Source organism: Acyrthosiphon pisum, chromosome A1 (genome assembly GCF_005508785.2).
Source record: "Acyrthosiphon pisum isolate AL4f chromosome A1, pea_aphid_22Mar2018_4r6ur, whole genome shotgun sequence".
Taxonomy (NCBI): Eukaryota; Metazoa; Arthropoda; class Insecta; order Hemiptera; family Aphididae; genus Acyrthosiphon; species Acyrthosiphon pisum.
The window spans coordinates 63,566,752-63,577,169 of record NC_042494.1 but is presented as its reverse complement, the minus strand read 5'-3'; the positions used below and the strand labels follow the sequence as shown (position 1 = coordinate 63,577,169).

Sequence of the window (10,418 nt, the reverse complement as noted above, 5' to 3'; positions counted from 1 at the left end):
GTGGGTAGCATTTAAGTCTTGGAGAAATTCTTCTATAGACATATATAGAACTATTTCACTGATGTCAAACTATTTGAGCTACCAGTTTTCAAAAGTTTTCAATAAAATTATTTCGCCCCGGACTGGCCGGACCAAAAGATATATCAGCGGGCTGCTGTACACTTAGATAATTTAGTAATTAATTTATCTAACATAATTGAGAGTATGATCAACGCAGAGTATGATCAAAAATTTTGATTATGATTCATAATTCATAGTATACTTTATGCTCTATATCATAGACATATTAACTAGTTAATATTATGCCTATGCTCTATATACTCTATATGATTATATGGGACAAGGGTGTAGATAAATTATTGTTCTGTAACTTCTGTGGCACGATGAGAGAGTGAGAGACTAGAGAAGAGATCTTCTCTACATCGTGTTCTGTAGTATTATAGATAGATAGCACTATCTTAAATCCTGTTCGTTGACTGGCTTATCAATTATCATTTATCACTATAATTAATATCAATTATTTATTAGGTAACTACTCAATTTATTACAAATCACTATAATAGGCGTCTGGAGTATTGAGTATTGCCACTTGCCAGTCATAAGTTAACTCAAAAGTAAAAAACTGAAGTAACCAGCAACTAGTGCAACTAACTACCACGTCAGCTGACATATTATTCTTATTTTTTACAGTAAGTTTTACAATAATTTTTCTGCCACATTTCTGTTTTGAATAGTATTTTTTATAGTAACCATTTATGCAGGTAGATACTTAAATATGGCATCAAATTTGATGAAAATGGTAAAGTTCAATAACGGTCAATTATATCCAATCTTAGGTTTGGGAACTTGGCAGGTAAATATATTATATTTACAAATATCTGTTTTTTAGTTATTACTAGAGCCCGGATTTGTATGAATTAAAAAGTAACAAAATATGCCATATAATATGCAGTAAAAATCATTAAAATATGCAACAAATATGCAATATCAAAATTTATATTTAAAAATTCAAAGTTGTATTAAGTATGAAAAAAATATAGATGTGTACATAAATACATACATAAATATTTCTGTTTAAAAATAAAATAAAATAAAATATACTATAATTATTATTAAAATATAATGTGTTTTTATTCTTTATTGTTAAAATTAATTATTAAATGATATTCTAGCTTTTCTTCGGTAAAACTGTGCCTTCTATCTGTTAATGAATGTTGTATATCAAAAATGATCGTTGACAATCCACCGACGTTACTGGGGCAAATTTAAAAGAGCTTATAATCGCTGAGTCTTGGTAGTTTTCATCTAGTTCAACTGCTTCCGCTTCTCCTAATAATACTTTATTCATTTAGGTAATAATTTTAGGCCGTTGTTTTTGAAGAAAATATCATTTCATTTTGTTTTTAAGGTTGCCCTTTTAGGTGAAGGAATAATGTATATTTTTTCTTCTAATTCACTTATTAAAAAAAACTTTCAGATAAGAGCATATTTTGTGTTTCTAGTTTTTTAATTATTTCAACTAAAAATGACAAAAGAGTCGATATAAATGTTAATTCATTTACAATCGATCTATCTTTAATAATATCAAGTACTTTTTTAACACATTGTGCGTCGTCTTCTGCGAGCTTTTCAATTACCTTTTGGTATTTTATAAAAAATTCCGCGTAGTATAAAGCAACGACTATCCATGTTCCCCACCTTGTTATTACCGGGACGGTAGGTAAAGGTATATTTTCCATTTCATCTCTAAAAATTGAAATTCTGCTCGGTGATTTTAAAAATATTTTTTTACCATTTTTTTGGATTATTTTAAAACTAAAAGAACTACAAACTTTTGGCATTTCGTACTTTCAAAATTTTTTTAAATTTGTATAGATTTGTAACTAAATAATGTTGATGTCAATTGCCAGTACGGTTGTTACAAGATACCAGTTAACTTCAATTCATAGCCTGTAGGTTATATTATAAAATTAAATGTATTACATCGATTACGACGATATAACATTGTTGATAATCTAATCAAGAATGTTAGGTTGAAAAACAGCAGATGAGCTATTTCTTTTAATACGATGGGATTACCTCGACTGTTTTTAATGTATATAATATAATATGTATTTTAAATGAAGATACCTAGCTAAAACTGTATCGCTAATTCCATGTCCTACCGACCAAAATTTTTTCGTCACAGCGCATTCATTGAAATATGTAACGAATATGCATTTATAGCCAAATGTGCATTTACGGTCAAATATGCAAAATAGAAATTTAGCAGTGAATTCCAATTAGTATGATTCGTGAAGATTATTAAAATCAAAAAGTTAAAAGGAAAAAAATATGCAAAAACATACAAATCCAGACTCTAGCTATTACCATGCCATTTTAAAAATATTCATTTTTCCAGGCATCAGCAATCATTGACGACTCTCAACAATTCATCAATTCTATAAAAAATGCAATTGACATAGGATATCGTCATTTTGACTGTGCTGCCATTTATAACAATGAAAAATTATTGGGAAAGGCTATAAATGATAAAATTTTAGAAGGTGTTATTAAAAGAGATGAACTATTTATCACTAGTAAGGTATGTCTTGTCACTACATTCATAAAAAATATAAATTTTATTTTGATGTGAATCAGACAATAATCAGTCAATGATTATAAATATTTTAAATAAATTGACAAAGATTTAGATATTGTTTAAAATAATTTACTAATTTTAGTTAATACTTTTAATACAATTATTGTTAAAGTTAGAGACAACATTTTGAAAGCACGGTTAGCACTAAATACATTAATTGTATAATGTTAAGATACAAATAAGATATTGCAAATATCTTGATGAACAAATGACATAGGTAATAATTATAACAACATGATGATTAAGAAATACTACATACTAATTAAGAAATTAATTGAACTCAAACTTAAACTTCTGTTAAAAATTATTACAAAAGAAATTTAATAATAAGTAATAACTTATTAGTAAATTTAAATTTTAAATTTTGAATTGTGCTTAATCATATCTAATGAATTAGTTATTCTTAGTTATTATCTACTTATGTGTTTGATTTGTTTAAGCTTTGGAATGATAAGCATAGATCTGAGCTGGTGGAAGAAGCATTGAAGAATACTTTGAATGATTTATGTTTGAGTTATGTAGATTTATATCTAATCCATTGGCCTTTTGGAACTAGTGTAAATAATATTTTTAAATATATACAAAACTTAAAATCAAAACTTGTTTACCTATGATACTATTAACATGGTTTATATTTTAGGAAGATTCTAATGCTACTGACAGCGAAGGTCGGTTATTAAGTTCTGGTATCTCTTATTTAGAAACTTGGAAAGCTATGGAAGCCTGTGTTCAAAAAGGTCTCACAAAATCAATTGGAGTGTCAAATTTCAATATTAAACAGTTAAAAGATATTTTAGAAATAGCTACAATTAAACCAGTTGTTAATCAGGTAAAATAGAGTTAAGCCATGGAAATATTATGTTTTAATTTTGTTTTAAGTTCTATGATTAAGTTAGATACTTTTATATAAACTGTAGTTTTTTTAATAGTTATTGTAGCTGGGTTTTACTTTATTTTAGTCCATAAATATTTATTATGTTCATATATGTACAAGTCTTAAGATAATAATATACATGTAAACAATTGATTTAATTAACAATTATAAAATTGCTTGTTATTTTAGGTTGAGTGCCATCCTTATTTAACACAAAATAAACTGAAGGAGTTTTGTGAAAGTAATGGTATATTACTAACTGGTTATGCACCATTAGGATCAGCAAAAAGATCATGGGCAGGACCTGAAGAAGATGCTATTTTAGATGAACCTATTGTAAAACAATTAGCTGAAAAGCATAAGAAAACCAATGCTCAAATATTAATAAAGTTCCAAGTAATAATTGTACTAATTATTTATTTCAATTTGTTTCTAACTTGTATTGTGTCGAAAAAATTAGATCCAAAGAGGTGTTATAGTCATTCCAAAGTCATCCAATCCAGAGAGGCAGAAAGAAAATTTTGATGTCTGGGATTTTGAGTTAACTACACAAGATATAGGTCTACTCGAATCCTTGAACAAAAATGCTCGTTATTTTGAATTCAACACGTAAGTTGAAAATATTATGAATAACATATTTTAACACAATATTTATATGATTTATGAACCCGGTTTCTTTTTTTAGCGCAAAACATTTGAAAGATCACCCATTCCTTGATGAAGCCTAATTTGAACATTTGGAGATAAACATTTAACATTTTGGCTAAAATTAATACTATACTGCTTATAAATATTAAATATATTAAAAATGTATTTAACTTAAAAATATACAAGTTTACTACTACACTCTGGTTTGTAAATTGTATTTTTTTGCTCCTTATATTCTTTCTCAAAACTAAAATTTTACTAAACAAGTCTTGTTTTATTTTCCTACATTTTTAAAAATCGGATATATTTATTGTAGTACAAATTAAATACTTAGTGTGTAATAAGTACTAATGTCAGTTACATTGTATTGCGTCTTCTGTGTGGACCCATTGGTATGAGGGTGTACAGGGGTAGCACAAGTTTACTGATTTAGCGTATACCCTATACCAGCCATTCCGTACCCTTAACCAATTATGTAAAAAAAAAACTTTGAGACGCACTTACCTACCTAATATACATGTATAAAATATAAACACACCTAAATAAGATGATAGAAGAAATATAGACGTGTATAAATTCATTTAAAAATCTTGTTGTTGATGCCAATTAAATTTTAAATTGGCAAGTTATTTCGAGTAAGTACACAATTTAAATTCCAATTTTCATAATTCGTATAGCCAAAAAACGAAAACCTTAGGTATGACATCAAAAGTACATACAGGCCATGGGATATGGTTTAGTGGTTATATAATATACATAATGGAATATGCATACAATATGTTAATTTATCCTGTAATATCATTATGGGCCCTGGCCTGGGGGGTCTCCCCCTCATGTAAGCATCACTGCACCGCAATTATATTTTTTTGTTCAAAAATAGGTATAAAATATATATTATATTATATTATGTCTACTAGTAAACACTTATACAGTTATCAGGGGTTATAGTGGGAAAAAAATCCAGAGGGGATTAATGTCTCCATATAGTTTTAAGCGTTCCATATATAATTTTATGGATAATGTCTAATGTATTAAAATCCTAATTTGTTAAAGGGGACGATTTTTAACCACCGTCAGAGGTAGGGGGACTGAGTCCTCATGCGTCCCCCCACACTTCAACCCCTGACAATTATACACCATTGTTATACCAAGCAAAATATTTAAAAGATAATCTTAACAAAAATTAATTTTTTTACAAAACAGAACAAATTGTCGAAGGTAGAAGAAGATTATGATAAATGAAAAATCATCTAGAAAATGAATTAACTTTTTCTAATATTACTGAAATAATTAAAATTTTATAGTATAAATGTATAATCTCAATTAACATTATACCTAATGTATTATTTTATGTTTATCAATATTTAATCTTGAATATGTTTATTAAAACCCCTTTTAAGATATGTATAGGCAATAGAATACAGTTTATTGCGATTACTTGGAAATTGCCTTATCAGAATTGATAAATGTGTCAAAATTATTACCAATTTATTACGTTCAGGGATTATTTACACAGATTACAGACTAATTAATAATATTAAATAATATTTACTGTCATAAGCATAACTAAAAAATTAAAAATCAACAAATATACTATAGATAAAAAGAGTTTTTAGCTCGTCACTCGTAGTGTGAAGACTGAAGACGCCAACGCAGTGTTTTATTACTTACCTTATTAGTTAATCTAGAGTTCTATAATATACTACCTATATAATAGACGTCCATCGTCATTATTTATGTACATTTGTAAATTTTAGTCTAGTCTTCTTAGTGATTATATTATTTAAAAAAAAATATATTACATATTGATTTTTATATCACATCTCACGCTCATTTCTTGTGATTGAGTGATTTTTATATACTAGTATTAATTTAAAATTATACTAGATATGTCAGCGTCTACATCAGTGAAAATGGTGAAGTTCAACAATGGCCAACAGTATCCAATCTTAGGTTTGGGCACTTGGCAGGTAATACACAATGCTGTTAAACTATATATACATATATTTTATTTCTATAATTAATTCAACAAAAATCATAATAAATTACAGTCACGTTTATTTAAGTTTTTGTTTGAGAAAAACTATTTACATTATTGTGTGTACCTATCTATTTAAAAATATTTGTTGTCTATGTTTATCATACCTATATGCATATTCTGAGCCATAATTTTATTACATTTTAGACCAAACCTGAATTAAAAGAATCTGAACAGACAGAGATTTACGATGCAGTAAAAAGTGCTATTGATATAGGATATCGTCATTTTGATTGTGCAGCTTTTTACAATAATGAAAATTCCATAGGAAAGGCTATAGCTGAAAAAATTGAAGAAGGAGTCATAAAAAGAGAAGAATTGTATATTACTAGTAAGGTATGTAGATACCTTAAACTAAATATATTATGCAATTATTTAATTTGTAGGTACCTATTATTTTATTTTTATTACTATTTATAATAAATTATATCATTTAACTTTAGAGCTTTATTAAGTACCTATCACTTGATTCTAAATTTAAAATGTATTATTTATTATTTTTACCAATTAAAAAAACTGTAATAACTGAGACACTAGTATCAGTAAATAATACATTAGTATAGATACCATATTATACATCCTCTTAGAAAAGTGTTTTGCCCACTGTGGTATTTGGGGATCTGTAAATTTTTATTATTTACTATTGTTAGGTTAGGTTATTTTTATTACGGGTTCCGCAATAATTTTTACTATATTCTAAGGGGTTAGCCGTAGGAATAGTTTGGGAAATTCTGCTCTAGAAGATTATAATATCAAATCAATTACTTAAAAAGTTATTTCAGTCACCACTAAATTAAACATTTTTTGCTACCAACAATATTTTAAATAAAAATATGTCAATTATTTAGGTCATATAGACAATTAATTCACTATTTGACAAGTATGACATATATGAAGTAGTTTAGAATAGTTAAAAATAATTGAGTTCTTGATTAAATTAAAACCCATAACCTTTCATTTTTCAATATTCAAAAATAGATAATTTCTTTAACACCAATTTTGTAAGTTGTTTAAATCTGTTTGTAAGTCAGTAGCATCTTGATTTATTTTTATTATTTTTTTAAATAGCTTGGTATCATCAGTGAATAAAAAAAATTCAGATTTTTTAATAACATTAGGTAAATCATTTATGAAAATATTAAAAAGGAGAGTTGACTAGTGTTCGCCTCGGGGAACATCATAGAATGACTCGGGTACTAGTAGAAGGTCAAATTGATTACAGTCTAACAATATATTTAGTGCTGGGTGGTAATTATCAATAGGCAATAATAATGGATAATTAACAATTATTATGCTTATCTGTTGCGGAGTGCTGTACATAAAGCAAACCAAGAAAACAATGGTTACATCACAGATCATTTGCTCATCTTTTTCTCATTTAATAATAGGGTAATTAATTAATAGTTTAAATATTGCCCCAGATGCCAATTATTTAGGTCATATAGACAATTAATTCACTATTTTACAAGTATGGCATGTACCTATGATGTAGTTTTAGATTATTGTCTTATTGTGTATGTGTACATTCCTCTTAATTATAATTCTTATTATATGTTTTAATTTTACTTTTGTAAAGTTAATATAATTTTTTTTTATAAATTTTTTTTATTTTAATTAATTATTGTACATAATTTAAAATATTAATTTAATATGTTATGTATTAAAATTGTTATTTGTTTAGCTATGGAATAACAAACATAAACCCAAAGACGTTGAAGTTGCATTGAAGAATAGCTTGAAGTTATTGGGTTTGGATTACCTGGATTTATACCTTATTCATTGGCCAGTTGCAACCACTGTGAATAATTTAATTTTGATTTTTGACTATTGTAGATATAGCAGTTAAATTGTAATTAATTTTTTATAATTTTTAGGAACATCCGATTGCGAAAGATAGTGAAGGGTGGTATATTGGCACTGATGATTCTTATTTAGACACATGGAAGGCTATGGAACAATGTGTCCAATCAGGACTCACAAAATCAATAGGAATTTCAAATTTTAATATTAAACAAACAAAAGAAATTTTAGAAATAGCAACAATAAAACCGGTTGTAAATCAGGTAATAGCTAAGACTAAGACTACTGGACAAATCATAACATTCAAAAATTAACACAGCACAATAGCACAGTTTAACCAAAATTGCCAAAAGTATTTAAATCAATAATTATTAATATAGCATGCGTTGTCACTGTATCATACTACTTAATTATTATTAGTAGCCTCAAACTCATCATTGTATAATAAACTTTACTCTGTTCGCCGAGAGAACACACGGCGACCTGACAAAAATCGGTTTGTTCTGCGCATCCCCTTACGTCACCCACCCATAACTGCCGGCGGCACGACGCGACTGATGACTGGCGTCGCTAGCATCGGCGTCGGTCGCCTATTGTCATCGCGAATCTTGGAGGGAGAAATAGAGAATCGGCGAGTGAGCAGCTATCAGTCTGCATGTGCAGAACCGGCATGTTCTCTTGGCGAACAGAGAATAGTAAATAAATTCTTTACCTCACATCTGGGACGTCCGCTGAAGGAAGCTCAGTAGGTAACAACTTTTACTTTCCTAGGCAGGCGCCAGGCACCTATAGTAGGGACTAAACAATTATTATTCACAGAACAAAAAAATGTTTTCAACCACCCTGGCACCTAGTCCTGAAATACTAACACTGAAATGATACACCCACAAGTCAATCTGCGATAACTGACAAATGCAACAAAAGGTAGTACATGCCCACCCACCTACCCATCCTCTCACCAATTTTTTGTCTATATTGTCTATATTTCATACCTACCCAGTACCCATCAACCATAATTAGTCTTGAGAACTCTAAGCTTTATGCCTCAAAAATTAACCTTGTGCAGCCACTGGTTAGGTAGTGATTGATTCAAAGGATTAGTTTAATAAATAATTAGAAATTAAATTGGTAAAGTAAATAAATTTGTGTAATAATTAATTAAATGATATTAGTGTTTATACCTCTAAAATTATAATGCATTATAAATTACAATATACAGTAAAACGTTCATATTACATAGAATTATAGGCAATAAAAAAAATTTTTATTTTAAAGAATTTTGTTCAATAAGAGTAAATAAATATTTTGTTAAACAGAAAATTATGTTAATAGGGTGTTCATTTTAAGAAAGTTTCATATTATTTAATAATTATTGTGTTTTAGGTTGAAAATCATCCTTATTTAACTCAAAATAAACTTAAAGAGGTTTGTGAGAGTAATGGAATCCTATTAACTGCTTATGGACCTTTAGGATCACCTTATAGAGGTGCAAACTCAGAAGGATTAGTACTTTTAGAGGAACCAATTATTAAAAAAATTGCCGACAAGTATAAGAAGACCAATGCTCAAGTATTAATACGTTTTCAGGTAATGATATACAGAGTTTTTTTTAAAAGATTTATACAGATTTGTATCCTTTTTATTATTTGTATTTCTATCATAAATTGTTAGAAAACTCCATTATGTGTTCCTGTCATATCATATATGGCAATCTGTGATGTTTAAATTCTGCGGTTGTCACATATCTGATAAATATTGCAAATAGAGGAGTAGCTTAATATTGGTTCCAATGGTGTTGAATTAATGTTGCCAAATCAAATAATGTTTTTAATTAACAGATCCTTTTATCAAAATTCCTTGTATTGTTAAATTAAGGTCCAAAGAGGAGTTATAGTCATACCAAAATCATCTAATCCAGAAAGACAAAAAGAGAATTTTAATGTCTGGGATTTTGAAATGAGCAAGGAGGAAATGGATTTACTGGAGTCATTGAACCAGAATCTACGTTATGTTCTTTTCAAACCGTACGTTGAAATAATGAATAACATAATTGTATGACTTACTTTTTAAATTCTTCAAATATATTAATTTTATAATTTTTTTTTTTAGAGGAATGCACTTGAAAGACTATCCATTTAACGAAGAACCATGAACACTATTAATAACTACACTGATATAATAACAGTCCTCTGATACTGTAATATATGTAATAAGAAATATAAAATTGAATTGAATTTGTCTTTTAAAATTAATCTTAGTGACATGAATTTTAATATTCTATTAAATGTATTAAGAACTATTTAAAGATGCTAGAAAGATAAATTTAAAAAAATACTAGTTTTATCATTGGTAAATCGTTCAATAATTTTAAACGGCCTTGATAAAGATTATAATAAACGCTATATTTCAGCTAATTT

General features: G+C 27.7%; 2 protein-coding genes across 3 annotated transcripts; both read left to right on the top strand.

The window, feature by feature from the left end:
• The first annotated feature begins 508 nt into the window (after window positions 1-508).
• LOC100158792 (aldo-keto reductase family 1 member B1) lies at window positions 509-4,361 on the top strand. 2 transcript variants are annotated; one of them, XM_001945408.4, is made up of 8 exons: window positions 509-689; window positions 762-853; window positions 2,402-2,584; window positions 3,082-3,198; window positions 3,282-3,470; window positions 3,705-3,911; window positions 3,976-4,124; window positions 4,201-4,361. In XM_001945408.4, the coding sequence occupies exons 2-8, from the start codon at window positions 776-778 to the stop codon at window positions 4,241-4,243; spliced, it is 966 nt and encodes a 321-aa protein (XP_001945443.2). In that variant the 5' UTR covers window positions 509-689; window positions 762-775; the 3' UTR covers window positions 4,244-4,361. The 2 variants fall into 2 exon arrangements, with proteins under 2 accessions (XP_001945443.2, XP_016657705.1); XM_016802216.2 differs by having other exon boundaries at window positions 520-689; window positions 747-853.
• Window positions 4,362-5,605: 1,244 nt separating this feature from the next.
• On the top strand, window positions 5,606-10,235 carry LOC100160860 (1,5-anhydro-D-fructose reductase). Its single transcript, XM_001948793.4, has 7 exons — window positions 5,606-6,133; window positions 6,349-6,537; window positions 7,883-7,999; window positions 8,076-8,264; window positions 9,385-9,588; window positions 9,877-10,025; window positions 10,111-10,235. Exons 1-7 carry the CDS (start codon window positions 6,053-6,055, stop codon window positions 10,151-10,153), a joined length of 972 nt encoding a protein of 323 aa, XP_001948828.1. The 5' UTR covers window positions 5,606-6,052; the 3' UTR covers window positions 10,154-10,235.
• The last annotated feature ends 183 nt before the right edge of the window (window positions 10,236-10,418 follow it).

Excerpts from the sequence above, each read along its gene's own strand:
- LOC100158792 (XM_001945408.4), top strand. The coding sequence starts at position 776 with ATGGCATCAAATTTGATGAAAATGGTAAAGTTCAATAACGGTCAATTA. Across the intron at positions 854-2,401 it reads TAGGTTTGGGAACTTGGCAG|GCATCAGCAATCATTGACGA; the intron begins GTAAATATATTA and ends TCATTTTTCCAG. Across the intron at positions 3,471-3,704 it reads TTAAACCAGTTGTTAATCAG|GTTGAGTGCCATCCTTATTT; the intron begins GTAAAATAGAGT and ends TTGTTATTTTAG.
- LOC100160860 (XM_001948793.4), top strand. The coding sequence starts at position 6,053 with ATGTCAGCGTCTACATCAGTGAAAATGGTGAAGTTCAACAATGGCCAA. Across the intron at positions 8,000-8,075 it reads ATTGGCCAGTTGCAACCACT|GAACATCCGATTGCGAAAGA; the intron begins GTGAATAATTTA and ends TATAATTTTTAG. Across the intron at positions 10,026-10,110 it reads CGTTATGTTCTTTTCAAACC|AGGAATGCACTTGAAAGACT; the intron begins GTACGTTGAAAT and ends TTTTTTTTTTAG.